Genomic DNA, 26,779 nt, shown 5'->3' with positions numbered 1-26,779 from the left:
GGGGGCTCAAGCGAATCACACAAAACACTCCCAAATGGCTGCCCTGTGAAATTCTCTGCCTGGAGAGCAGGAGCAGCGCCGGCTCTGGCTGCTCCCCAAGCCCGCGTTCCCCGGGGGCGGTGGGGCCTTGCTGCCCTGCCACGGCCACGGCTGACAGCTGGGGGGGTGTGCCTGGGCCTGGCGTGCGGCAAGGCCTTGCAGCGGCCATGCAGCCCGCCGGGCTGTTGTCACCAGCGATCGCGCCCGCGTCAGGCCCCAGCGCGGCAGAGCCCGTCCCCGGAGGCGGCTGCGGGACAGGGCGGGGGTGGGATCTGGCCCTTTCTCCGGGGAAGGGGCGCGCGGGGGCGGGGGGGGGGGGATACAGGCGGGACTACAACTCCCATGGTGCCGCGGGGCGACCCCGCCGGCCGCCGTAGCGCTCACGTGAGGGCGGCGGCCCGGCGGTCACATGACCAGCGGTGAGGCAGGGGCCGGTGGAGGTGTGTGCTGCCGCCGCCCCGCATGGCCAACGTCGCCAAGAAGGTGTCCTGGTCCGGCCGCGACCGCGACGACGAGGACGACGAAGACGACGAGCGCGCGGGCGAGACCACCCCGCTGCTCAACGGCACCGGCCCCGGGGCGGCGGGCGGCGCCCGGCAGGTGGGTACCGGTACTGGGAGGGACGTACCGGCGGACCGGGGGAGGGGGTCTGCCCCGTCCCGGGCCTCCCTGTGCCGGGACGCCGCCGGAGCGGGGCTGGGGCTGGGGCCGGGGGTTGGGGTTGTGTCCGCGTCCCCCTCCCCTGTAGCGTTTAACCCTGTTCGTTGCCCCGGGGCTGCCGGCAGGGAGCTGTGGGGTGCTGGGGCTCTGCTCTGTGAGCAGCTCCGGCGGGACTTCGGGCCCCCTCTGGGCTCCCCCAAGCTGGGGAGTCCGGGGAAAGCAGAACCTGGCAGGGCCCGGCACGGGGAGAAGCTGGGAGGGAGCCACGGCCGGGGCATGGGGCCCTCGGGTCACTCGTGGGGGAAAATCTGAGCGTGGGCCCTGACTCACTGCCTGGCGCCCGCTGTACAGCACGGCGGTCCCGCCACGGCCGGCTCCAATCACGAGGTGCTGGTGCACAGCGATGCCGGTGCCCAGCCGGGCCCCTGCTGCAGATCTACAGGGCCAGTTCCTGCCTGCTCCTCAGCCGTGGGTGCAGCTGAGCGGCTGAGGCGGACCCTGCCAGCAGGACCTCGCGCTGAGCAGGGGCTTGCAACTGCCTGCTGGGGCTGCCGTCTTCGTTTCTACTGAAAATATTGTGCTGCAAGAGAGGCTGTTGCCTGGTACGCTGCTGATGCCCAAACCAACACGTCACGCTCAAACACGAGAGCATCTAATGTTGGGGTAGTGGTGGACATCATGCAGTACATATGGAACCATGCTGGCAAAAAGCAGGTCCGGGGTGGGATGTATCACAAACAAAGGGAGGCCAGTTCCTTCTTGCAAATTAATTTTCGGTAATTAACTGAAGAGAAACTTCTCTCCCGTGTACCCAGAGGCTGTTACTTGGGCACTCTGCCCGGCAGTCTCTCCTCCATGTGAAGCACACTGTGGCTCTGGCCGAGGCACTCGGTGTCTGTTACAGAGCAAAGCTGCGGCTGGGTGGGCTGTGCTGGGCGAGGGCTGTGGTCTGGGCGGGATGTCAGGCCAGCCCCATGGTGCGCTTCTGTGCCAGCACTGGGTGGGAGAGGAGCTGCCTCCAGGTGATGTCCTCGAATTTCCTGTGAAGAGTTTGCTGGGAGATGTGAGCTTAGAGGAGGAGGAGGAGTGGTGCCAGCTTTTGGCAGCTGTTAGCAGGGACGTCTTGCCGAGCACGATTCTGTGCTGCCCTGCTCCTGGGCAAGTCAGAACAGCAGGCTAATTAGAGGGAAATGCAGGGTTTGTTAGGCTGGAAGTGCCTAGCGTGGCACTGCAGGAGCCAGGCACGGCGGCTGGAAGGAGTTGCCTGTGCCGTTGCAGCTGTTCTGGTGTGAAAATAAAAATAATCTTCCCAACCAGGACAACAGGACCCCATGTATTTACAGCATGGGTTGTCTTTAAAGACCATGTGCTGAATTCTGCAGGTCTGAAGGGTGTTAAAATAGGGATTAACCAGGTCTTCTGGCTGTGGGTCAGTTAGGAAAGGGTTTTCCTGGGGGCTCAGAAGAAATGCCTGAGCCACCCCTATGGCAGGGCTGGTCAGTGGTGGAGACCCGGCCCTGCTGATCTGATTTATTGTCACCATGTCCCTTCACAATGCAGACAGCTCAGGCTCCAGCTGGTGACAAGGCACTACGTGGCGTTTTCCTTAGTAGAGGAGAGCAAGTACCTTGCCAGAGCTCTGAACCTATGGTTGCCCACACCACACGTGCCCCTGGCAGTGGCACTGACCTGGCAGTGGCAACTGGGTTGTCACTGTAGCGTTGGGGTTGCCTTTCGGTATAGGGCAACTGCATCTCTCCCTTGGATGGTCCTTTGACCTAGATGCTGTATAGTCATATAGATTGAAGCAGGAAGGCAGGACAGCTTTGGCAGAGAAACAGAGACTGGAGCTGTGTATCTCACAGGAACCTTAAACTTGGGTTGTGGTAATACAATAAAAATGCCCCCAGTGGAGTTTCTTCCCTTTCTCACGTGCTTGTTTAATGGAAATGAAAGTGATCTTAAAGTGACAAAGGGAAACACGGGTCTGTAGTTCCCTGGCTGACTGCTGCGAGAGACTGAGATTGAGCACTTGTGGGTGTGGTGAGGAGGGGCTGGATAAATATGCCCCTGACCATAGACGGGATGCTATAGAGGTCTCCTCCTGTGCCTGAGGTCTCCTCCGGTTTTGGGGCCAGCTGAACGCTGCTACCGAGCTGACTGAGCCTTTGTCCTTTCACCAGGACTTTCTAGTGCCTCATGTATATCAAGAAGTGAGAGGGTGCCTGTATGTCCGAGCATCATACCTGCCGTGGGCTGCCCCTTTCCTGCATTCTCGAGCTGTGCGTGTCAGTTCTCAGGCTGAAAAGTGGGTGGACAATTTTAGTAAGAGCAGCCAATTTCCACTGTTATGCACTTTTTTTGAAAAAGAACACTTCTCCTTTGCTACCTGTCGAAGATAAGCTCTGTGTTTGTGCTAAAATGCCTTGACTTTGGGATTGGTATAACGCTCCTGCTCCAGAGAGTGCCTGGAACAGGGAGTGAGGGCAGGCAGTCACCAAAATGGGGACCAGGCTGCTGTTGCTGGGCGGCTTGTCCTTCTTAACCCCTGTGTGTTTATTCAGCATCTCTAGATGTTGTTGGTCTCATTTTCTTTAACTTCAAGTAACAGGGTGCAAAATGCAGCCTTTGTGGCTGGGTGGTGATGCTGGAGGGCTACCGTGCTTGCTGCAATTGGAAAATCTTGGCAGGGGAGAGAGAGAAAAAGAGAAATGTGCTGGGTGAGCCTTGATTCCTGGCAGATGGGCTGCAGGTTACATGTCTCCTGGGTGCTGGCAGAGAGCCTGCCTGCGTGCTGCCGGGAGCCTGGAGCTGGCCTCCCTGGAAAGCCACTGCCCTTGGGTGGTGGCAGGAGCTTCCCCAAGCAGAGAGGTTTTAGCAAGTCCAGTCCCTTCTGCTGGGTGCTCACACCATCGGGGACCTGCGGTGGTCCTTTAACCTCATGCTGCTCCTCTGCAGAGGGAACATGTGGGATAAGGTGCCCAGAGAAAGGCAGGTGGGCCAGGTCAATAACAGCACCTCCTGGCCTTGTACAGGTGAGGGGGCAAGGAGCAGCTGTGCCCTGGAGTGGCAGCGGGAGGCTGGAAGCAAAATCATAGCCGAGTGGTGATGCCACGGAGAGAGTCTGGATGATTTCTCCCCACTTGCGGGCCCGGAGGTGAGGAGCCTCGTTCTCTCCTGGTGTGGTGTGTTTTGGGGATGATGGCTGCATTGGTTTGAAACCCATCACAGCTATGGTTGTGTGTCAGAGGAGGGGGATTTCAAAAGCCCTGCAGCTCATCTCTCCCTTACGCTGCCATAGCTGGTGACAGGGCTTCCTCTGCCAGTGAGCCAGCTGGTCACGCAGCCTGGAGCCGTCCTTCCCACCCAAACAGGTACCGGGGGCTCCTTGTCAGAGTGCGTTGGGGCCAAGAGGGCCCTGGGTGCTGGAAATCCTCTTCTTTCCCTCCCACTGCTTCTGCAATACTGCTGTGGGCTCCTGATGCGGTTTGCGCCATGCTTTATCTCATTGATAACAGAAAGCCACGTGTTTCCAGTTCGTTAGTGAACAGCAGGACGGTCACAAGGGGCAGTGTATGGGGGGGTGTCTTCACACCAGGCAGTGGTCGCTGGGGGTGGGTGTTGTCCTTGCAGGGAGCGGCCCCGCTAGCTTGTCCCTGTGGAAATCTGCTGTGGAGCAAAGTCAAACACTCCCTATTTACGGTTCTTCAGAGCAATGTTTGTGAGGCACGGTCAGGTCGTTGTGCACACAGCCCGGGTTTGTTCTGCAGTGTTTTAGTCTTGACTGAAGTTGTTCTGCTTTTCACAAACAGGGATTGCTCTTTGACTGCTCTGCTTGGAGGTGAAACACCGCTGTGGCATCACGTGTAGCAGTGTGGCTTCTTGTCACCTTTGCCAAACTGGAATGCTTGCAGCAGTGCTGCTGTCTCCCACCCTGACCCGTGATTCTCCAGGCTAGTGCCAGAATCTGCATTCAGCTGCTGCTGCCTGACCTCGGAGATGGTTCTTTCAGGGCCTGAGTAGAAGGTGGTGGTTGAGACCTTCTGCCAGATGTTTTCTCTTGTTGAGATTGACCCTGAGTTTGCTCTCACACGTCTCAGGCACCGCTGGAGTGGGTGGCAGCGTGATGAAGGGGGAAGGGACTTCGGAAGGTCTCAAGCCCAGCCCCTGCTAAGAGCAGCAGATCTGTTAGACCAGGTCACTCAGGGCTTGCCCCCAGGTTCAGTGTGTCACCACTCAGGGCTTGCCCCCAGGTTCAGTGTGTCACGACCCTCTGAGTGAACATTTGTCTGATATCTAAGAAGTTCCCTTGCTGCAGCTTGTCCACTGCTTATTGTCCTATCAATGCAAAGCTTCGAGGAAAGTCTGGCTCCGTCTTCTCTGTAGCCTCTGATTAGGTGACCAGAGACAGCAAGATCTCCCTGAGAAACCCCAGCTTCTCCTCATACTCCTTACCAAGTGCTCCAGCCCCTGGCTGTCTTGCTGGACTCACTCCTGTGTCTCGGTGCCTTTCTGATCCCGGGGAGCCCAAACCAGGCACTGAGTCCCAGGCATGCTCTGGCAGGTGCCAAGTGGAGGAGCGGGATCCCTTCCCCAGACCTCCTGGCTGTGGTCTTGCACCACTCAGGAGCCAGTCAACTGTGTCTGCTGCACCTATGTGCTGCTGACTCCTCTTCAACTCATCTACCAGCTTTGCTGCAAGATTTTTTCAGCAAAGCTGCTTTCTAACCACTGGGACACATCCATCCCAGGTGCAGGGTTTTGTATTTGCCTCTGCTGAACTTCGGGGGCTTCCCTGCAGCCTGGTGAGGTTCTGCTGAGGAGTAGCCCTGCCCACCAGTGTACCAACTGCCCTGCTAACAAAGGCATTAAACAGTTTTGGTTCAGATCAAGGCTCCAGACATTTCTTTGCAGAGCTCAAAATGGGTAAGGAATTAGCTTTACCACCCAAACGGGGTGAGTGCTGAGGGCTGGGTGCCACCACAGTTGGTGCGCTGCTGTTGGAGGCAGGCTCAGCTGGCCTGAGAGCCTCTCCTGGGACAGGAGAGCTGTTAAGCCCTCAGTGTCCTTTAGGTTTTGGCAACAGTGCGTGTTGTTATGTGGAGATAATCGTACTGTGGTCACACCAACATCATATGTACCCAGGATCAGCAGCTGTCTTGGCCTGAGTTTGAAAAACATCCAAAGGAGAGTAGTGCCGTCCATGTGTTCAGTGAATCTCTGAGCCATGCACAAATGATCTTCTGTCTTGGCTCCTGACTGCCTGAATCCCCCCCGGTCCCTCTTATAAAAGTCGGGTGCTGATGGAAGTAGCTTTTTCCTGTCCTCCTGGCATGTGATCCCCATGCCGGGTGAGACAGGAGCCAGCCCAATGCATACTCGCAGAGCGACTCAGCCCATCTGGATGCCAGAGGGATGCCAGGACTTTGGGGAAGTGGAGGGGCATGTTAAAAGCGTGCTGCTTGTCTAATGAAGTTCGCTTCAGGTCCAACTGCAGCTCCTTTCCCTTCATCTGTGCTGGGGTCCTGCTGTCGCCTAATCCTTTGGGAATGGAGCTGCCATGCTGTGGCCACTTGCTCCATAGGAAGGGGACACAGGGGGGATGTGTCACCGGTTTGGCCCCATTTTGTCTTTCTGCAGAACCCTGTGACTAGCAGAAGGAGGATTTCCCTGAAGGGCTGGTTCTGTCTCCGGTCTGAGGTCTTGGTGCCTGAGGTCTGAGCCCAGGCGTGAGCAAGGGACATGGCGCTGGTGACAGTTTCCATCTCGTTGCCTTGATCTTACCCTGGACACGTGGCATCTAATGGGAACCTTAAAATTTTGTGCTTCCTGAAGCTGGGTGGAGGGGAGTTCCCTTGCAAGGTCTCAGCTTTGACCCTCCCAGGGTTTCAGGGTGAGGACCCTGTCCTTTCCCCCCCTCCCCAGGATGGCAGGGGCCTGGCTGGGACCTCTGCCTGCCACCAGAGCAGCTGGGCACCAGTGGGCAGTTCCTGCCTCCAGCTCATGACTCTGTGTAAGTTCCCATCTGCGTGTCCCTGGGGAGGTGACAGCTTTGGGTGTGCCTGGCTCATAGGAGCCCATGGTGGCCTGCTCTGACTGCTGGGAAAGTCCATCTTGGTCTTTTCCAGGGTGATTGTGGAGCCATCACAGACCAGAACCAGGCTGGTCTTGGCAAACCCATGTCCAAAAACTGCTCCATGGAGCACTTTGTGCTCAGCCCCTCCTGTGGGCAGATCCACAACCATGCGGCTCCCTTGCTGGGGATGCCTGCTGTGGCTCAGGCTTTTGGGAACAAAAGGGCACCAAAGAGGGTTTGAGAATCTGGAGCAAAACCCACCTGCAGGTCAGGGAGGGAATGATAATGTGGAGCAGATGGAGAAATGCAAAAATAGGTCAGGCTGCAAACACAAAGGGGTATTCTTCATCTGCGGTGACGTGCGCAGCTCCTGGCTGCTCTGGCCTGCATGTTCCAGACGGGATCTGTGGGGATTAAAGCAGCAGAGGCTTGATCTGGGATCTGCTGGCTTGCCAGGAGAGAGGGACTGATGTGCCAGGTCCCCGCTGTTGCTCGTCATCCCTCTTTTATTCTCCAGTCCTTTAGCCTGGCAGCTGGGGAGGGGTGAGGCTCCAGAGGGGAAGATCTTAATGTTGAGAAATGGTGTTTGGGCTATGCTTAGTGACAGTGCTGCTCGCACCCTTGTGCATCCCTGTGTTTCACAATGGCGCAGGGGTGACGGCAGCTTGCCTGCTTCTGCTGGGTCCCCTTGCAGCACTGCCCAGCCAGAGGCTGGCTTGGCTGTAGCCCAAGCCCTTGCCTGCATTGGCCAGGAGACAAGAGGTGCCCCAAATAGTCCAAAAACTCCCATGTTATGCAATTGCGCTGCCAGTAACAAGCCTGAGTGGTCACCAGCGAAAGGAGAACCTGCCTCCCCAGAGGGAGATGCAAATGCTTCTTCCCAGCATTGCGCGGGGGCCGGCTTGGAGAGGCGTCGGTGTCCCCGAGGCTGCGCAGGAGCAACATGCCCTCCTTCCTCTTGTGTGCACTGGCTGGCAGCTGGCCCAGCTGTTGCTCCAGTCCTGGATGCTCAGAGGGAGATGAACGTGCCTATGTGCTTGCCTCCCTGGCTGGGAACCGCTCCTGTGGAGCAGATGGCAGAGCCAAACGTGATCCCTTATTGCTGGCCGGGTGTGTGAGCTGAGGGATGGCCCTGGCAGGTCTTGGTGTGCTTGTGACCATGGAGATGGCACTTTCTGTTTGAGGGGTCTGTCCCTCCCCAGCTCTAGGGGAGTGTGGAACGTGCGACTCGTCACAGGTTTGCTGGCTGCACAGCTGCTGCATGGGGGGTGGCATGCTCCTTGGCCGGAGGCTGTTGGTGACTCTCACCATCTCTTAGGGCTGCCGGCTGCCAGTCTCGAATGAGCTGCTGCTGGCTGGCGCCTTCCCTGGGGTGAGCCGGCTCTGCCAGGTAACAGGTTGCAGCAGCTTGCCCAAACCCCGGCAGAATGCTGCTGCCTCTGGGGTTGTAGGTCCCACCTCCTCTGTGTGTACTCTGAGAGCAGTCCTCTACAGGTGCTGTGCTTCGGGGGGCTCTGGCAGTGGGCAGGCAGAGCTTGGCAAGGGGCACAGAGCACGAGCACCCACGTGCCTGCTCCTTCCTTCTGCCAAGGCTTGTGGCGCATTTGGGAATCGACGCCATCTTCCCTTCTCTTCTCAGCTCACTCCTTCCTCCTTCCTGCGCATCGGACAGCTGAGCAATGTGGACCTCAACGAGGATATCCGTGAGCTGGTGAGTGGCACAGAAAGGGGCCTGCCATTACCAAGACCACTTCCCTTTTACTAACAGCAGTAATGGCTGCTTTTGTTCCTCCCCTCACATCCCGCTTGTCCCACGAGGGCTCCAGCACTTCCTCCCAGGCTGGGCAACCTTTGTGGCATGGGCAGCTGGCTACCCCTCTGCCTTGACCATTGCTGCTTCCTCTTAGCTGCAGCACTGGCCCAAGGAGATCATGGTCCCCTGCACCTGTCTGAGCACCAGCCCGCCGGCACAGGAACCTTCCTCCCGCAGGAGCAAATGTAGAATCTAGTGGTGTGGGAAGGGATTTCTTTCTTGTCATGAGAGATCCAAGCTGCTTCTCTTGCCTGCTGCCCAGCTCCGTGTGAAGGCAAGGGAGGGGATGTATAGTGGGACAGCAGCTGAGGGAAGATCTCAGCCCTGGGGACAGGGTTAGCAACAGATGGGGCACCTTGCGAAAACTCAAGTTTCATGTTATTCCCCCTCTGTGCACACCTGAGAAGCTTTTCCTCCCCAGATGCTCCTGCCTCAGCTCTGGAGCTGTAGGAAGAGCAAACAGGAAGAAGACTTTTGCTAAGTATTTCTTGTGGAATTCTTAAATGGAGAGAAGTATGTCTTAATCCGATGCCTCAGAGGAAAGGCTGAGCTGGCTTTGGCCATAGCTTTAACATGGGGCCAGGGAAGGGTGCAGGGTGCCGCTGCCCCGGGGGCCCCTCCATCCTCAGTAAATGCCCTAATTCAGAGCTGGGAACAGCTTGCATTGAAAGCAAGAAAAGAAGGCATTTGGGAAACAGAATTTGGTTTCTGCCCAAAATCTCAGGCCTGCTTGAAATAGCTCCTTGCTTTCAGCTGAAGGAATTTCCTGCTGAGGTGAAAGGTTGCCCTCAGCTGGAGCATGGAGCCGCTTGGAGGCAGCACTGGATCAACATGGCAGCATGGTACCCAGCTGGGCAAACCCTCCATCTGCCCTTGGGGAAACATCCTACCAAGGGGTGGAGAGGCAGCGGGTGAGGGTGCGTGCTTGACAGCCTGTTCCAGCTGCCTTAAATCCCATACATCCACCAACTGGTGGAAAATCATTCCAGATCCTGGCCTGCTGGGCAGCTTGCGCTAGGGCTTGGATCTCTGCAGTCCTCCCCACCTCTCCTGAGTGTGAAAACCAGCATTAAACCAGCAGTTATGTGGCAGAGAGGAGGGCTGGACTCGGACCTAGCCCTCCTAACCTGTGCATTGCATCCTGCAGGAGACAGAGCTCCCTCGACAGCATCCCAACGAGATCCCCCACAATGAGAAGCTCCTGTCACTCAAATATGAAGTAAGCAACCATCTCCCTCCCTCAGCTCTTCCCTCTGGGATGCAGTAGGTGAGGTACATGGGGCAAGGGCTTGTGGCCACCCAGCTAGAGCGGTTTGAGCAGGGAAGGAGCAGGATCAAGGGAGGAGAAAGATAGAGGGGTGTGGAGGGGCAGGGGTGAGGGTCTGACGCCAGCCCTCCCTGGCACGGGTGTCTCTTCCTCTGCGCTAGACAATAACAGCATCTCCCTTTCCTGAACTAGAGCCTGGACTACGACAACAGTGAAAACCAGCTGTTCCTGGAGGAGGAGAGGAGGATAAACCATGCGGTGAGTCTTGCTGTGACCTGGTTGCCCACCATCCCTGCAGCTGGGATGGCCCAGGGAAGCCATTCCCCACTGCCCGGCTGCTTGGGGGCTTCTCTGCCCCAGGGCAGGCCATGCTCAAAGCAGCAATTGAGCTGGGGTGGGTTTATGGGCACTGACCAGCTTGTGATGAGCTGTAAAACCTCAGGAGCAAGGACGCAGTGTAGGATGGTTTGAACAGGTGCTAGCCTGGGTGTGCGTGGTGGCATTGCCAGGCAGCACAAGGCAGGTCCCTGAGCAGAAGGACTTCTGGAGCCACATGAAGCATCTGCCCTGGGGCTTTGGGAGCCAGTGTCACAGCAAGAAGCCCAACAGGAGGGGCCTGACGGAGGCAGGCAAGCTGGAAAAACACGTCTGCTGTTAGAGATCCCACAGTGGGGCAAGGGCACTGGCTTAAAATAAGTAAGTTGTGGCCAGGCTTTGCAATCCTGGGTCAGCCAGCATAGGTTTTCCCTGGGCAGCTTTCCTTGGAACTGCCCAGGCTTAGGGCTGTGTTGGGGAAGGTGGCCAGATGGGTTGGAGTCCCCCTGATGCTGGCGGGGGCCAGGCTGGGTGGCAGTAGGATCTGATGGCTGTCTGTCCCTCAGGCCTTCCGTACGGTGGAGATCAAGCGCTGGGTCATCTGTGCCATGATTGGCATCCTCACCGGCCTCGTTGCCTGCTTCATTGACATTGTGGTGGAGAACCTGGCTGGGCTGAAGTATCGGGTGATAAAGGGCAGTATCCTCCCACGGAACTGTGGCTGTTGGCCAGTCAGGAGCTGTGGGATCTCTGCTCCTGGTAGCCACAAGAAGGGTGCCGGTGGAGAGGGCAGCGCTTCCTCGCTTGGGTTGGCAGCACAGCCCCTGCTGCCCAAGGTGCTGCTGAGTGCCTGGCTGCTCTGCAGGGCTGAGCTGTGGCTGGGCACTGCTGTAATGGAGGAGGCTCCTCACAGCAGCTCTGGCTGCCCTAAGTGCATGGTATTTCCTGTGCTGCCGCAGCTCAAAAAGCATTTTAGGGATGCGTTATTGCTGTGGGAGGGATGGTACCCAACTGATACTAGCCTTTCCTTGAGCTGCTTCCCCAGACATCGACAAGTTCACGGAGAAAGGAGGCCTGTCTTTCTCGCTGTTACTCTGGGCCACCCTGAATGCCAGTGTGGTGATGGTGGGCTCCATGATTGTTGCTTTCGTAGAGGTAGGAGTTTGGAACTGGTCTGGGTTGGGGTATCCCTGTGCCTCCTGTCCTGGCTCTTTACATGGGCAAAGCAGGATCATGTCTCCAGGAAATATGCAAATCTGCGTAACAGCAAATGTATTTCAGCCAAATTGGCTCTTGGTAGACCCAGTTCCTCAGCGTTGGCTCCAGCTGTACTGTCAAGTTTCTCTGGGGCTGTCAGACTGATGGGACATGCTGCCCTTCGCTGGCAGCCTGGGGCAGAGGGTGTGCTCCAGCCTTGGGTGAAGGCGCAGCTCTCACAGGCCTTGGTGCAGGTGCAGCCTCTCCACATTGGGCGTACGTGAGCGCCAGCAGAGAGCAGGCTGGTTGGGTGCCTCGGCGACACGCTTAGAGGACAAGCCAGAGACTGGGGCCAGTTATGGCTGGGAGGGGGTGATGGCTCTGAGCCAACAGTGTCTTCCCTGTGGCTTTGTCCTTGCTCTCCCTGGCCACCAAGTGTGAGCCTGCTGTAGTGCTGGGCCTCTTGCCATGGCATGGTGGTGGGAACACCCTAGTGTCCCCCAAGAACCCAGCCAGCTCCTTCTCCCTGGCATGTTTGCCCTTAGGGGCAGTGGGTGCCTCCCTCAAGCCTACCTCCAGAGCTTGTAGATAGGCTTTGGCCTCATCTCTGAGCCTCCCCGAGGGTGTGCTTGATGTGCCCTGTGCTGAGACACAGGGGTAAGGTGGCCAGTGTGTCCCCACCCTGTACGTGGCAGCCACTTACGCTCTCCCTGCTCCCCACAGCCCGTTGCAGCTGGCAGTGGCATTCCCCAGATCAAATGCTATCTCAACGGTGTGAAGATCCCACACGTTGTCCGCCTCAAGGTAGGAAGGGGGAGGTGGTGGGATGTGTGCCTTCTGCCCATGATGGGGCCCCCTCTGCTGGGCTGGCCCGGGCATGTGTCCTCATGGAGTGGTCCCTGCCTGTGCTGCGGCAGAGTTGGAGCTGGCACGAGCTCCTGGCCACCCTGCTGCACTGGCCGGCTCCGTAGCTGTTCCCTCCAGTGTCAGGTGGTTAAACCTCCTGCCCTGGGATCAGCAGCTGGTGCTGGGAAGAGCGGCTTTGGGTAATTTTTTGCTATGGCCAAGAAGAAAGTTGGCTGACCCCATTGCCACAACGGGGGGCTGAGAATCACAAGTTCCCTGGGGTTGCTGGCTCCTGCCCCTGAGGCTGGCTGGGTCCGTGTCCCCCGTGGCCGTCGCGGTCATGTTTCTCATGCCACCCGTGTGATGTGCTGTGCCTGTTGTCTCTGTTTTGCAGACCCTGGTGATCAAAGTCTGTGGGGTCATCCTCTCGGTGGTCGGCGGCCTGGCTGTTGGGAAGGTGATGTGCACAAAGCGCTCACGGGCACGCTGCTGGCATGTTGTCACCCACTGCTGGAACACGTGCTACAGCCCATCACCGGCCCTGCGCTGGGGCTGGGGTGCTGGGGGCCCTGCAGTGACCTCTCAGTTTTATTCTGTGATCTGCTGGCCAAGGTGACTGTGGCATGGCCAGGCCTGGGGAGCCCCTGAGGAGTGTGCGGTGCCACCAAGCCAGCCTATGTGTGGCTTGGCTGAGGCAGGAGAGCAGCAGCCTACATCCGTTGGTGGTTGTCCCTGCAAATGTTAGTGGCGGGAGACCTGGGTGCCCCATTGGGACCTTTCTAGCTTGCTGGGATTGAAGGCAGGCAAGAGGAGACCCTGCCCCCGCAGCTGGAGGGAGTGCTGGTGGGAACAGGAGGTGGCCACGGGAGCTACTTGCTAGAATTAGGATTTAAGCGGGGAAAATGGTAAGGTCTGTGTTTCCTAGAGGGAAATCCTCCTGGTCAGCTTCTTCAGGGCTGCAACCTGGTGAGCAGCATTCAACTGTCCCTGACTGTTCCTGGGGTTCTTCCTTCTCCGATCTGAATCTGCTCTCTTGCCTGTAGGAAGGCCCCATGATTCACTCTGGAGCAGTGATTGCTGCCGGGATCTCCCAGGGAAGATCCACATCTTTAAAGCGAGACTTCAAGGTTGGTGTTGAGGGCCAAGGGGCTGTACTGCAGGTGCCCCTCCTGTGCCCAAGCTGGGCTGTTCCTCAGGGTCATGCTGGTGGCTTGGGGTCATACATGGCATACCCTGTGTCTCCTGTAAACTCATGCCTGTGGCCAGCCCTAAGCGTGCCTTTGCTTTGGTCTTTCAGATCTTTGAGTACTTCCGCAGAGACACAGAAAAGAGGGATTTTGTCTCGGCTGGAGCTGCTGCTGGCGTCTCAGCTGCATTTGGTGCCCCCGTGGGTACGTGTCTTGACTGATGCTGAGCAGTGCGTGCATATGGATCTTGTCAGGAGATTGCTCCCACTTGCATGGAGGCAGCTGCCAGGATCTGCCCAGGGCACTGCAAGAGCCCTCCCACAAAGTGCCTGGCCCTGCTCCAAGCTGTCCTGCCATGCCATGCAGTTCTTGGGAAGAAAGGAGGGGGGGGCTTATCTGTCTCAGATCCCAGATGTTGCCTCCCTGGGATGGAGGAAGGCAGTGGAGGGGCTTCACTGTGATCAGTACGTCACTGATGGCTTGGTGGGCTTGCTGGTCCCTTTGGAGCCTGTGAGGTCTGGCGCAGTGTGGGACACATGGCCTGGGATGAATTTGGGTGCCTTGGCTGGTTCTGTGAGCCAAGGGTCTGTGGCACACACCCCTTGTGAAGGTGTTTGTGTCTTGCATTTGCAGGAGGTGTCCTCTTCAGCTTGGAGGAAGGGGCTTCCTTCTGGAACCAGTTCCTGACATGGAGAATCGTAAGTGCTGGAAAGCAGGAGCAGTAAATTGAGGGCTGCCAGCTCTGGTGTGAGGTGTTGCCTTTTCCCAGTGCCCCACAGCCCCAGGCCTCCTGCCATACCTGCCACAGCTGGACAGCTGTGTGTAATGCATCCCAGCAAACAGCATTCCAGCTCCCCTTCTGTGCCCTGGTCCTCAGGGGCTGAATTTGGACCTGGCTGAGCTCCATCTTGCTGCCAGCTCCTTTCCACGGGAGCTGCCTTGTGCTGTGCCCCAGGGCAATGGAGAGGCAAAAGGAGGAGCAAGCCCCTGGTCAGTGTAAGCTGCCCAGAGTGCTGCCACAGGGAACACAGCCTCTTGTCCCTACCTCTGTGGGTACCAAATCCTACCCAAGGGCCTTGGGGGGGGGGAGGTCGGGGGGGCAGTTTGGGGTAGTGCAGGGGGCATGTGGTGAGGGAGTGGGGCTGGAGCACCTGGCAGTGACTCTGGGCTGCATCGCCTTCCAGTTTTTTGCCTCCATGATCTCTACGTTCACTCTGAACTCTGTCCTGAGTGTTTACCACGGCAATGCTTGGGATCTGTCCAGCCCTGGGCTCATCAACTTCGGCAGGTTTGATAATGAGGTATGGCACAGAGACAGTAGGGCTCTGTTGGGGGGGTTAGAAGCAGCCCATGGCAGCGTGGGGCCACCAGTCTGTCTTAAAACATCACCCAGGGGCTGAGGCAGGCTCTGCCCTTGCAGGCTGTGGGGTCTGGCCAGATCCCAGCTCCACCAACCCCAGCAGAAGGCTTTTCTGCAGCCACTGCTGGGTCTGGGGGCTGCAGGGTGTCCAGAGGAGACTTTGGGGCAGCTCTGGGAGCCGCTTACCGGTGCAGGCTTGTGCTGTCCCAGCAGACAGTGACTGGCTGCAGGGCTGCCAGTGGGCCAGGAGATCTGAAACCCATTTCTTTCTTTGCAGAAAATGGGATACACGATCCAGGAAATTCCTATCTTCATCTTTATGGGAGTGGTTGGTAAGAGAGAGCTGCTCTTTCAATTTGATTAGTCTGAATAATTTCCTCTGTTCTCTGTCTGGGTCTAAAAAGCTTTGGGATCCAGTTTCCTGGGGAGAATGGGAAATCCATTAAACTCTGGAGTAGAGGCTGCTTGTGGGGCTTACATGGGGGTGAGAGCTGGATCCTGACCCCACCCTTACCCTTGTAGCAAAGGCGTGCCCCTTTGATCCATGTACTGCAAAGTCATGAGTTGAGTGAGGTCAGTGCATTGCAGTTGTGGGCAGCCCCTTGCTTTCAAACGAGCTGCCCTTATCCCCACAGACTTGGCCCGTCCCTTGCTTGTCTAGTGCCAGCGCTGTGATACTGGCCCCTGGCCACCCTACTGCTGGACTCCTCTTGGTGTCAGGTCCTGGCTGTCTCTGCAAGGACAGCGTCCATGTGTCCCAGGGCTGCTGGTCACGCTGGATATGTTGTTGATGTCTCCCTGAGCTTCATGGGTTCTTTGTGTCCTGGGCAGCCATAGGAAAGCCTGGGGCCTGCATGCTGAGCTTTTCCTCTTTTGCATTCCTAGGCGGGATCCTCGGGGCCCTGTTCAATGCCCTCAATTACTGGTTAACGATGTTCCGGATCAGGTAAGAGCTCATGGGTAACTAAGCTGATTGACATGGGTTGGCTGGCACCTTCTGTGCTCCCTCGAAGTGGCACTCCCAGCCAGAGCAAGGCTGTAATCTCACACATAATATGAGCAACAGCAGCCCCTGGAAGCTGGTGTCCTGGTTTTGGCTGGGATAGAGTTAATTTTCTTCCTAGCAGCAGTCATAGTGCTGTGTTTTGGATTTAGTAGGAGAAGAATGTTGATAACACGCTGATGTTTTAGTTGTTGCTAAGTCTTGCTTATGCTAGTCAAGGACTTTTCAGCTTCCCATGCTCTGCCAGGTACACAAGAAACTGGGAGGGGGCACAGCCAGGATAGTTGATCAACTGACCAAAGGGCTATTCCATATACCATGTGATGTCATGCTCAGTATATAAACTGGGAGGGGTTGGCCGGGGAGCAGCGATCGCTGCTCAGGAACTGTCTGGGTATCGGTCGGCGGGTGGTGAGCAATTGCATTGTGCATCACTTGCTTTGTATATTATTATTGTTATTATCATTATTATATTGTTGTTATTATTATCATTAGTATTTTACTTTATTTCAATTATTAAACTGTTCTTATCTCAACCCAGGAGTGTTTCTCACTCTTACTCCTCCAATTCTCTCCCCCATCCCGTCGGGGTAGGGGGAGTGAGCGAGCGGCTGCGTGGTGCTTAGTTGCTGGCTGGGGCTAAACCATGACAGCTGGGAAGCAAAGATGCCACATGCCTCTCACTGCCTGCAGTCAAGGCTGTGACCCGCAGCATCCCACCATTGCTCTGACGCTGAAGTATTTCCCTTCAGTGACTTGAGGGCCCAAAGAAGTGCAAAAACTGTGCAGGCTTGAGTCTTAGGTAATTCTGAGAGTAATGAGAGAATGGAGACCTGCTAAAGCCATCCAAGCCCAGTCTGGCACAGCCAGTGCTTGTCAGCAGCTTTTCAAACTAGGACCAGCCTCGTGGCCTCAGAGGGGGGATGACCTGTGGCAGTGGAGCAGTGAGGGGCCTGCAGCAGCTTCCAGGGCATCACTCCTCTTGGGCCTTCATGGGCTGCAGCTTTCTGGGCTGTTCCTGCACTGTTCCCCCAGCCAGATCACACCAACCTTTCCATGGGAGCTGTGCCTGGCTCCATGCAAGGAAGGCAGGCAGGTCTGCTGGAGCTGGCTGGACAAAGCTGCTCTTGCCACTGGCCTCCTGCCCCAGGTCCCCACAACAGCTTCACCAGAGAACAGACCGCAGGACAGCCTGGCAGGGTCTGGGAAGGGAGCCGAGGCAGCCAGCCTGTCTGTATGCCCAATGTGATGTGCCAAGCCAGGCTGTGGGTGATCCTGCCCACACCCCTGGGTGCCACCCTCACTCCTCCGCTCCCTTTGCAGGTACATCCACCGGCCCTGCCTCCAGGTGGTCGAGGCCATGCTGGTGGCAGCAGTGACAGCGACTGTGGGGTTTGTCATGATTTACTGCTCGAGAGACTGCCAGCCCATCCAGGGGAGCACGGTGGCATATCCCCTGCAGGTAGGAGATGCTGGAGAATGGCCCCCCAGGGCAGGGGTCACCCTGAGCCTGGGCAGAGGCTGAGGACTGAACAGGGAGACAAGACCCTGCTGGGTTTTGTGGCACTGGACCTCACAGTCAACGCCCTCCGCTGCAGGCAGAGCTGCAGACCTAAGCGCGGTGTTTGTGTGCTTGCTGCCTAGAGCTGCCGCCTCACTGGCACACATCCCCCTGAGCCTGGCAGCCTTCCCTGCTGCAGGGTAGCCCAGATCTGCCACTTCTCTCTCTTGTCTTCCCACCTCAGCTTTTCTGTGCTGATGGAGAGTACAACTCCATGGCCACTGCCTTCTTCAACACACCTGAGAAGAGCGTCGTCAACCTCTTCCATGACCCTCCAGGTCTGTGCACCCAGCGACCAGGTCTTTGAGCATGAGCAGGGTGGGGCTGGGCTTGCGCGAGGTGGCCGACCTGTTCCCTGGCCACCCGTGGGACAAGGCGGGGGATGATCAGCATGGCCCTATGAGGGCATGATGGGATCCAGCAAAGCACTGTGCCTGCTCCTTTCCTGCAGTGGTGGAAGGATGGATGGATGCTGTGCCTGGTGGCACATACAACCTCAGCCAAAAGGGCTGTGGTTTTGGGAGCCTGTGGATGAGGACCTGGTTTTGTTTGTGCATGTTTGCAAGCTATTGCTTCTGAGTTGCGTGGGAGCATGTCTGACCGTCACTGGCTGTTTGAAGTCCATCCTGGAAATGTGCCTGGCTGTTTTCTTAATTAGCAGGGCCTCTTGTGCCAGAATGACTTTACCCTCTGGGCAGGTTGCGGAGGTGGATCTTGGGGTTTGGATTTGCTTGAGAAATGCAGTTTGGCTCCCAGGCTCCAGCTCTCATTTCCCTTGGAACTAGTGTAGCGTTAGCGTGCCCTCTGCCTGCTGGTCTGTTTTGTGCCCAGCTGCATGTGGGCAGGGAGCAGACAGCTCCAAATTTCTAGACTCTCAGCCCAGAGAGTGCAGCTTGGCCCCCTGAAGCCAAGTGATGACTGTGCTGTGTCTCGTGGCCGCTCTCTGCAGTGCTGGGTCCTCCCTGGCTCAGGACTTCGGTCTGTTGAACACTCTGAAGGAGAGATTGCAAAGTACTCGTTTAAACTAGACTGAGCTGCTCAGCAATCCTAAAATAGCAGTAGGCTGTGTCCTGGGGACAGCAGGGTCTTGCTGTGATGGCACCGCCTGTGCCATGGGGCAGCTTGGGACTGGCTGGAGCAGCTGTGGGAGCTGCAGGTCGGGAGGGGGTTTGCAGGACCTACTCTGCTGAGTTGATCCCAAAGCTGCTGGTAGGACCCCTGCCAGTGCACCAGCACCTCTGTCCTCCCGACCTTGTCCTCCAGCACTGGTGGTCCCTTGGGGCTTTCAAGTTCGTCATGCTGCCTCGCAGAAGGCTGGGAACCACAGGGCTGGGAGGGGACGGGTCATCATGGGTCGCGAGATGGGGAAAGGCACATGCTAGATTCAGTGGGACGGGAGGGCTTGGGATGGCACTGGCTGGCTGGCAGGGCCCTTGAGGGGGCAGAAACACCCTAAAGACCTGATTTGAAAGGCTTGTGCTGCCAGGGAGGACGGTGCACCTGATGAGAGGGGCTTTCACTGCTGGGAGCGTGTCGTGGGGCCACTGCTGTTTGTTCTCCTGTGGCTGCAGCCCATCACAGTGTCCTTTAGGCTGTGGGACCGGCACTGACTCTTCATTCTCTCTCCACCTCAGGCTCCTACAACCCCATGACGCTGGGCATGTTCACACTGATGTATTTCTTCCTGGCCTGCTGGACCTATGGTCTCACGGTGTCTGCAGGGGTCTTCATCCCCTCCCTGCTCATTGGTGCTGCCTGGGGGAGGCTCTTCGGCATCTCCCTGTCCTACCTGACCAAAGGCTCGGTGAGTGCTCAGTGGGAAGGAGCGCTGGGTGGGAGGACATGCAGCACCCAGCCCTCCTCCCTCGCTGCTGGGCAGGCAGCAGGCATAAGAGCCCGGCACAGCAGTCTGGAAAGGTGTGGAGCGGGTTGACTCCTCACTGGATGTCTTCCTGAGCTGGGTCTGGGCTTTTCCATGTCCTGACACAGCCCTGCTAGCAGCTGGGCTGTGCAGGTGGCCTCAGGCACTCCTGCCCACTTTGGAGGGGGGTTTTGGGGCCAGGGTACTGTTTGTTATCTCCGGATGCCCTGGAGCCAGAAGCTGACTCAGCCCCTTCTCTCCTGTGCTCAGATCTGGGCTGACCCTGGGAAGTATGCCCTGATGGGAGCTGCCGCACAGCTGGGTGAGTTCCCCACAGCACAGTCTTGGCCACCTCGTGCTCATGTCAGGTTGAAAGTGGTATGGGAAAAAGTAGTCCATGCTTCCCTGGTGCAGCTTCTTCCCCAGCTGAAGCCCAGCCTGGCTGTTGGCTTCCTAACAACCTTGCTGAGCACGGGCAGCGCTGGGGTACTAGCCAGCACCGGGTTCATCCAGGGCACCCCGGCCTATGCAGGCAGTCCTGGATCACCATGCAGAGACTGATGGGCCTTGGGTGCTTTGCTATCCCCTCGCCCCATGTTTCCCTGCCCCCCTACACTCCCAAACCCCTCGGGTACCTCTCACAGGTGGGATAGTGCGGATGACACTGAGTCTCACGGTCATCATGATGGAGGCGACAGGCAATGTCACCTATGGTTTCCCCATCATGCTGGTACTGATGACAGCGAAGATTGTAGGAGACTACTTTGTGGAGGTGAGGGCTGGTGTGCTCACCGGGAGCCTGGGACCCAGCGAGAGGCTGTGGGTTGGGGTTGGGGATGCTGGGGAGCTGCGGGGGGGCCAGGACAAGCATGTGCTCCCTCTTGGAGGGGAGCTGCTGCCTGGCTGTACCCCTCAGCATCTCACCAGGCTTCTCCTGACAGCTCGGCTCTCATTGCAGGGGCTCTACGACATGCACATCCAGCTGCAGAGCGTGCCCTTCCTGCACTGGGAGGCCCCAGTGACGTCTCATTCCCTCACGGCCAGGTAGGTGGGCTGGGGGATGCTCATCACTCCTGGGGCAGCAGTTTTTGGACCACGCTGTTGGCCTGAGCTGAAAATGGAGGTAGTGACATGTTTCTTCCCCAGTGCCATCAGCCCAGCCCCTTCCCCAGCAGGGAATAGGGCTCACAGTGAGTTCCCTCCCTGTGTTCCCAGCAGGTTATGGGGATGGAGGAGGTGTGCATGGTGGGGAGGGTGGATTTGGGGCTTGCTGCTGTGGGGCTGTGTTTCACACTGAGTCTTCCCCGCAGGGAGGTCATGAGCACTCCTGTCACCTGCCTGCGGAGGATCGAGCGAGTTGGTACGGTTGTGGACATCCTCAGCGACACGTCCTCCAACCACAACGGCTTCCCGGTGGTGGAGAGCAACCCTGACACCACGCAGGTGGGCTGGATGCCACTTGCGAAGGGATGCAGCTGGGGGTCGGCCACACGAGGGCTGGCCGTGGCATGGGACCCTTGCCCTTGCCAGCCCCACCTCACGTGTGGTGCTCTGTTGCAGGTGGCAGGACTGCGGGGTTTGATCCTGCGTTCCCAGCTCATCGTCCTGCTGAAGCACAAGGTGGGTGGTTCTGCATGGAGGCTGTTTGGGCTGTGTCAGAGCCCCGGTGCCCTTGTCCCACCGCTTCCTCAGGCCCCTTAGTCCTACCTTGCTCGGAAGGAGCTGGTGGAGGGTCCCTGTCATCTCCCTCAGCTCACCCGAGGAGACAGTGGGGTCTGCTGTGCCGTGCTGGGGTTACCCCAGCATCATCCTGCACCCCACTGGGCTCACAGACCCTGAGTGAATGAGAAACAGGCTCTTCTTCTGCAGATAGTCCATCTGCTCCATGCTCCTGCCCTCTTCCCTCCCTGCCCCTAGTGCCTGTCAGTGCTGCATGACAGTCCCTGATGGCCTCTCTCCTCCCAAGGTTTTTGTGGAAAGGGCCAACCTGAGCCTGGTGCAGCGGCGACTGAAGCTGAAGGATTTCCGGGACGCCTACCCCCGCTTCCCCCCTATCCAGTCCATCCATGTCTCCCAGGATGAGCGCGAGTGCATGATCGACCTCAGCGAGTTCATGAACCCCTCACCCTACACCGTGCCTCAGGTAACAGCCAGGGACCTCTCTGCACCCCAGCATCCCGGGGGTCATGGGTGAGCGATGGGTGCCGGCTGGGGATGCCACAGCCCATGCAGCCCCACTCTGCCTTGTAGGAGGCGTCTCTGCCGCGTGTGTTCAAGCTTTTCAGAGCCCTGGGACTGCGGCACTTGGTGGTTGTGGACAATCGCAATGAGGTGAGTCCCCACTCACCATGTGTGGGCAGCCTGGGCTCCTTGGTGGGGGCAACATGCTGCCCTTGTCCCCGTCCTCTGCATGTCAGCATGCAGCTATACCCTGTCCCTTTCCCGGCAGGTGGTGGGCATGGTCACCCGCAAGGACCTCGCCAGATACCGGCTGGGGAAGGAAGGCCTGGAGGAGCTCTCGCTGGCACAGACGTGACGTGGGGCAGTGCCGCCCAGCGGAGACGTGCCCTGGCCCCTCGGAGCCGGGGACCCACTTTTGTGGGAGGTGGGGAGAGGACTGAGCCAGCCTGTGCAGGCATCATGGTGCCTGGAGCACCTGTACGGCCATGCTGCCCCGGCTCTCCTGCCCATCACTGCCTTCCCATATCTACTGCCTCTTCTCACTCCTTCCTCTGCTTCCCCAAGGGATCAAAATGCACCCTTGGCTCCATTAGCTCCTGGTGTAGGCTCTCCCTGAGGGTTGGGTGAAGGCTGGAGTGTGCCAGGGGGAGCAGAAGTGCCCTGCTGAGCTGGGCACAGTCCCTCTGCCACAGCACATGGCCTCCATTGCCTCATTCACCCAGCCTGGGCTGTCTGCTCCCCTGCAGCAGAGCCTGTTTGGGGAGCAGAGGGGACATGGTAGGGCTCCCTCCTGCTCCCAGGGCCCTGTCCCCCCTGCCCCGTTGTCCTGCTGGCTGTGTCAGGCTGAGCCCTGGGGCAGGTGCTTGTGTGTCTGCCCCTTTGGCTGGAGGAGGGGGCCGCGCCCTGCTCAGCTGTGCAATAAAAGGGCTCCTGTGGTTCAGCAGCTCCTGCCTCTTGCTCTTTCTTGGCTCCCTTGGCTGCTTTGACCACAACCCGTGTGTGGGGAGACACCCCTGGGGTTCAGGGCAGGGATGGGGAGGGGAGAGCTGCGTGCTATGGGGCAGTGTTGGTCCTGCAGCCTGTGTCCCTAGTGTGTGCCCCTCTGCCACTCCTGCCCTCCTCCCACCATTGCTGCTGCTTCTCCCCTCTGCCCATGCTGGGGTCCAGAGTTACCCCTAGGTGTGTTTCTGCACTTGCTGCAGTTTGTTCTGACCCTTTCCAGCAGCCTGGGCACTGCCAGGCACCCTAAAACCCGCCACAAGCCCTGGATCTGGCCAGGGGGAGGGAGCAGACCCCGTACTCCCCTGGGTGATGAGGAGAGGGCTCCAGCCCTGGCACTTCAGCTCCCCCATCTCCTACCATCCTTGCCCCTCACCTTAGCCTTGCCTCCTGCCCTGCTGTGGAGCCATGGGCTTGGTGCTGCCCCCTCCTCCCTTGGGCAGGGGCATCCTGGGGCCTGGGGGGGGGGGCTTTCGACTGTGGGGTACTGTGCTCAAATAAAGCCTGTTTGTACTTTTATTGTAGTGCTGCCTGTCTCTTGCTTCCCTGCTTCCCCTAGTGCTGCTGCCCAGGCTCAGCACCGTCTCTGGCGGTAGCCCCCCTGGGGGCTGGTACTGGGGGGGCATGAGCCTCGTGGGGAGGCCGGGCCCCCCCGACCTCCTTCCTCAGCCCCCTGGCAGGGACGGTGTGCTCAAGGCGGGGGGGAGGCTGCCCCTTCCTGAGTGCTTTTCCCTTTCAAGGCCAACAAAGAGCTGCCAGAGAGCAGGGAATGCCTCTGCCGGGCCCTGGTAACAGTGCGGGGGCTGTGGGCTCTGGTGGGAGCCTGGTCTGGCAGTAGGGGCCATGGGGAAGGGCCAGCTGCTTTCCCTGTGCCGTGGGTCAGCCCTGCTCTCCTGTGTGGGTCCGGTTCCCTGACGCTGCCATGTGGCAGGGGAGCTGTGGGGTGCAGCGGGTCCCCGAGGTGGTGGCAGGTCCCCGCTGGGTGCTGGCAGCCAGGCTCTTTATGAGGCCCCACGTCGCCCTTTGCCCTGGCGCGACCAAGATAAGGTGATGGGATCCACCAACTTGGGCCCGCAGAGTAAACACGGGCTGCTGGCTCCTGCCGGCACTGCGCTTCCCACCTCTTCTGCTGCCAGAACAGCCAGCAGCCCCCCAAGGGCCATGCCGAGTGGCGACCCTTTGTCACCGGTGGCAGGGACATTGCAGTGGCGGGTGGCAAAGGACACTGCATGCGCTGGTGCCTGGTGGGAGTCATTTATTCACTCATCCCATCACCGGCTCCGACCCAGCGGCTCCAGGTGCCCCGGCGCTGGCACTGTGGCCGCTGGGTTTATCATTAACCGGGCGGCACGTGGCGGGGCCAGGGGCCCCCAGGGCCATGGTGGGGTCACAGCCCGGCGAAGGGCTCGGCCTCCAGCCCCAGGCGGCCCGGCTCGGGTGGCAGCTCCCGCCCACTGCCTGGCAGCTCCAGCCCCGGCTCCACTGTCCAGTTGGCCAGGAGGTCGCTGAAGTCAGGGGTGCCGGCATGGAGGAGGCCAGCGGGGCCTGGGCCCGGCTCCCTCCAGAAGGAGGGCGGCAGCTTCCTCCGATGCATGGGGGTGATGTGGCCATATTTCCTCTCCAGCCGCTGCGTCTTGCCGCCAGCTGCCCGGGGTGGCAGGCACCGGTGCACACCGTACTCGAAGAGCTCAGCCAGCGGCCCCAGCCTGTGCATGGCCCCAGGGCCGCCCTGCGGTGCCACGGCCTTGGGCTGGGCCTCGGCACACCGGGGTGAGCTGCAGTCCTCGGGCACGCTGCGGCTGCCAGCAGCCTCCTCCCGGCCCCGCTGCCCAAAGTACCGCTGGATGTCACAGCTGATGAGCTCCGAAAACTTGAGGAGCTGCAGGGTGGTCTCAGCAGCGCTGGGGACAGCCAGCTCTGGCCCCGCACTCTCCTCCACTGTCTCCTCCTCGTCTTCCTCCTCCTCCTCCTCCTCCTCCTCCTCAGAGAGGTCGGGGAAGTCAGGCTCGGGGCGTGCAGGCAGCAGCAGGCCATGCGGGAAGGGCGAGGGCAGCCGCAGCTCGGCCAGCGGCCGGATGACGCCTGCAGCCATGTCAGCGCGCAGGGGCACCCTGGGGCCCAGAGTCACCCTGTGGGCAGGGACAGTGGGGTGAGGGTGGCACGCACCCCGGCACCCTCCCCAACTCCCTGTCCTGCAGCAGCACTTGGCCCTGAGGCAGCAGGGGGACCGTGTCGTGCCATGCCGTGGCCATGGTGGGGCTGGAGGGCAGGGGGGATGTCCCCCACAAACCATGGCACATGGGGCAGTGGGGATGTCCCCACCAAGCTATGGGATACAGGGCAGTGGAGACGTGCCCCTTGAGTCATGGGGCATGGAGCAGCAGGGACATCCCCACCAAGTCATGGACATGGGGCAGCAGGAATGTCACACACACACACTCCCCCCCCCCCCAAGCCATGGGACAGCAGGGACATCCTCACTGAACCCTGGGACATGAGGCAACAGGGATGTCCCCATCAAGCCATGGGACATAGGGCAGCAGGGATGTCCCCACCAAACCAGTGGGGCAATGGGGATGTCCCCATGAACTATGAGCCATGGGGCAGCAGCGATGTCCCCCAGAACTGTGGGGCAGCAGGATGTTCCCCTTTACCCTGGGGCTGTGCATGGAGGTGAATGGGGCTGACCCCCCTGCCACCCTGGGCTGAGCACCCAGGACGCTGAGCCCCAAGCCCTACCCACACAATGGCTCCGCAGGTTTCCCTGTGACGGGGCAAACCTGGCCGCCTCCCTGCACTGCCCTGGTGGGCTCTGGCCATGGCTGGGTCATGCTGAGCTGGATGAGGCCCCTCTGTAGTTAGTGCTACCTCTGCCCCAGGGTCCCCAGCCCTGCCTCGCTCCAGGGCATCTCCAGCCACACACCTGGGACTGCTATCGCCCCAGCCCCGGCCCCGAGAGGGTCTTGGGGCAGGGAACAAATCCTGGGGGACAAGTTCTGCTCCTGCCATGCCAAGCACGCTGCTGGGCCCTGCACCCAGCCTGAGACAGCATCATTGCCATCTCTGGGGTCACCATGCATCCCTCTTTTTGCTGTCCCCACCACGGGACCCCAGGTCCCGCCTCCATGCTGCCCCAGTGTAGGCAGTGGGAGGCTCAGCCTCCTGAGGCATCACACACCTCTGGGCTGCGGGGAGAGGGGAGCAGGGCTGCCCCAGCGATGGAGCCAGCCTGCCCCGCTGCCACCCTCAGCTGGAGAAATGCCCTGGCGCAGGAGGGCATCGCCCGGGGCCGCGGCTCGGCACTCACCTTGGTGCTGCCACCCGGCCATGCATAGGCTCCTGTGCCGCTCCCCCTTCCCGTCCCTCCACCTGGGCCTGAAGTATTTATAGCGGAGCAGTGAGCTGACGGCTGGCAAATATTTGGTAGCTGTATTGTAATAGTAGACTTGGTAAACAGAGCTGGGGTTTGCTTTAGCACCCAGCAACGGGAGAGCGGCCGCGGGGAGGGACGCAGGGACGGAAGGCAGGGCTCACCTTAATGGTTCACTAGCCAGGGGATTTTCAAGTGTTGTTCCTGTAAATTCACCTATTAAATCTGCAGCCCCAGCTGCCAAACTGCCCGCACACTTGTGCCGAGGGCTCTTATCTCCCTGCTGATTGGAGGCAAAATCAAGCTTTGTCAAATAGGCGTAAAATTAAATTTCATGCTATTTTGACTCCTGGAGTAGGGATCTTCTGAAGAACATACTGCATATCGAGCGATGCCTCTGCAAACAGGCGCTGCCACCGCGGCTGCAGCAGGCAAAGCCTCTCTGGGGGGGGGGGTCCTTCGGTGCCAGGCCCCTGCACAGCAGAGTGGGGGCCAGGTGCTGCACAGCCCCTGTGCAGGTCCAGACCCTCCATCTCCAGTCTCATGTCCCCCCGAGGTGGGTGCGGGGCTCCCTGACCAGCCCCAGGATGGGCTTTGGGACCTTTCAAGGTGGCAGGACATGGTTCCAATGGCAGAGCCAGTGGGACAGGCACTTCAGGGTGCTGTGCTCACTGGGGGTTGGTGGGGCTGGGTGCCCGGGGGCAGTGTCTCTTGCCTGTAGATGCAGAGATGGGGACATGCTGTGTGGAGAATGGCTGGGCCAGCCCCACAGCAGGGCCAGCACCCATGACAGCAGCATTGTCACCATGGACGGGGCGCTGGGGTGCCCTGTGTCTCCGCTATGGCCTGCAGCCATGCTGGCCTGTACAGCACATGAGGGACAGAGGACAGCGACAATGGCGAGCAGCTCGGGTCCGAAGGTGGCTGTGGTCAGAGGTGCCGTTTCTGTTTTGGCAGTGGGACATACCAGTGAGGCCATCTGGGGCAGCACAGAGTATGGCCAGGGGACACAGATGTCTGAGGGACTGGAGATGGCTGGGGACA

At 59.2% G+C, this 26,779-nt stretch overlaps 2 protein-coding genes across 4 annotated transcripts; one reads left to right on the top strand and one right to left on the bottom strand.

Annotated features, from left to right (window-relative positions):
* Positions 1-501: 501 nt before the first annotated feature.
* On the top strand, positions 502-22,884 carry CLCN7 (chloride voltage-gated channel 7). Of its 3 annotated transcripts, none has more exons than XM_075718183.1 (25): positions 502-639; positions 8,415-8,486; positions 9,736-9,807; positions 10,048-10,113; positions 10,737-10,869; positions 11,216-11,325; positions 12,091-12,171; positions 12,608-12,670; positions 13,257-13,340; positions 13,511-13,604; positions 14,034-14,098; positions 14,585-14,701; positions 15,038-15,092; positions 15,646-15,706; positions 17,087-17,225; positions 17,509-17,602; positions 18,959-19,128; positions 19,456-19,507; positions 19,830-19,957; positions 20,144-20,229; positions 20,496-20,628; positions 20,746-20,805; positions 21,152-21,328; positions 21,436-21,516; positions 21,635-22,884. In XM_075718183.1, exons 1-25 carry the CDS (start codon positions 502-504, stop codon positions 21,719-21,721), a joined length of 2,418 nt encoding a protein of 805 aa, XP_075574298.1. In that variant the 3' UTR covers positions 21,722-22,884. The 3 variants fall into 3 exon arrangements, with proteins under 3 accessions (XP_075574298.1, XP_075574297.1, XP_075574299.1); XM_075718182.1 differs by having other exon boundaries at positions 502-663; XM_075718184.1 differs by lacking the exon at positions 8,415-8,486.
* An 868-nt stretch (positions 22,885-23,752) lies between these two features.
* Positions 23,753-25,698, bottom strand: PERCC1 (proline and glutamate rich with coiled coil 1). The gene is made up of 2 exons (XM_075719286.1): positions 25,673-25,698; positions 23,753-24,494 (listed from the first exon to the last, which is right to left on the bottom strand). The coding sequence occupies exons 1-2, from the start codon at positions 25,696-25,698 to the stop codon at positions 23,753-23,755; spliced, it is 768 nt and encodes a 255-aa protein (XP_075575401.1).
* Positions 25,699-26,779: the final 1,081 nt, after the last annotated feature.

The sequence above is a fragment of the Pelecanus crispus genome, chromosome 11 (genome assembly GCF_030463565.1).
Source record: "Pelecanus crispus isolate bPelCri1 chromosome 11, bPelCri1.pri, whole genome shotgun sequence".
NCBI lineage: Eukaryota > Metazoa > Chordata > Aves > Pelecaniformes > Pelecanidae > Pelecanus > Pelecanus crispus.
This window is presented reverse-complemented; position numbering and strand designations above follow the sequence as displayed.

What these genes read in the sequence shown, in the direction of transcription:
- CLCN7 (XM_075718182.1), top strand. Translation starts at nt 502, where the DNA reads ATGGCCAACGTCGCCAAGAAGGTGTCCTGGTCCGGCCGCGACCGCGAC. An exon ending in GTACCGGTACTGGGAGGGAC is followed by an intron (nt 664 to 8,414) that starts GTACCGGCGGAC and finishes TTCTCTTCTCAG; the next exon opens with CTCACTCCTTCCTCCTTCCT. An exon ending in GTATCGGGTGATAAAGGGCA is followed by an intron (nt 10,870 to 11,215) that starts GTATCCTCCCAC and finishes CTGCTTCCCCAG; the next exon opens with ACATCGACAAGTTCACGGAG.
- PERCC1 (XM_075719286.1), bottom strand. Translation starts at nt 25,698, where the DNA reads ATGCATGGCCGGGTGGCAGCACCAAG. An exon ending in GGCCGGGTGGCAGCACCAAG is followed by an intron (nt 24,495 to 25,672) that starts GTGAGTGCCGAG and finishes CCCTGCCCACAG; the next exon opens with GGTGACTCTGGGCCCCAGGG.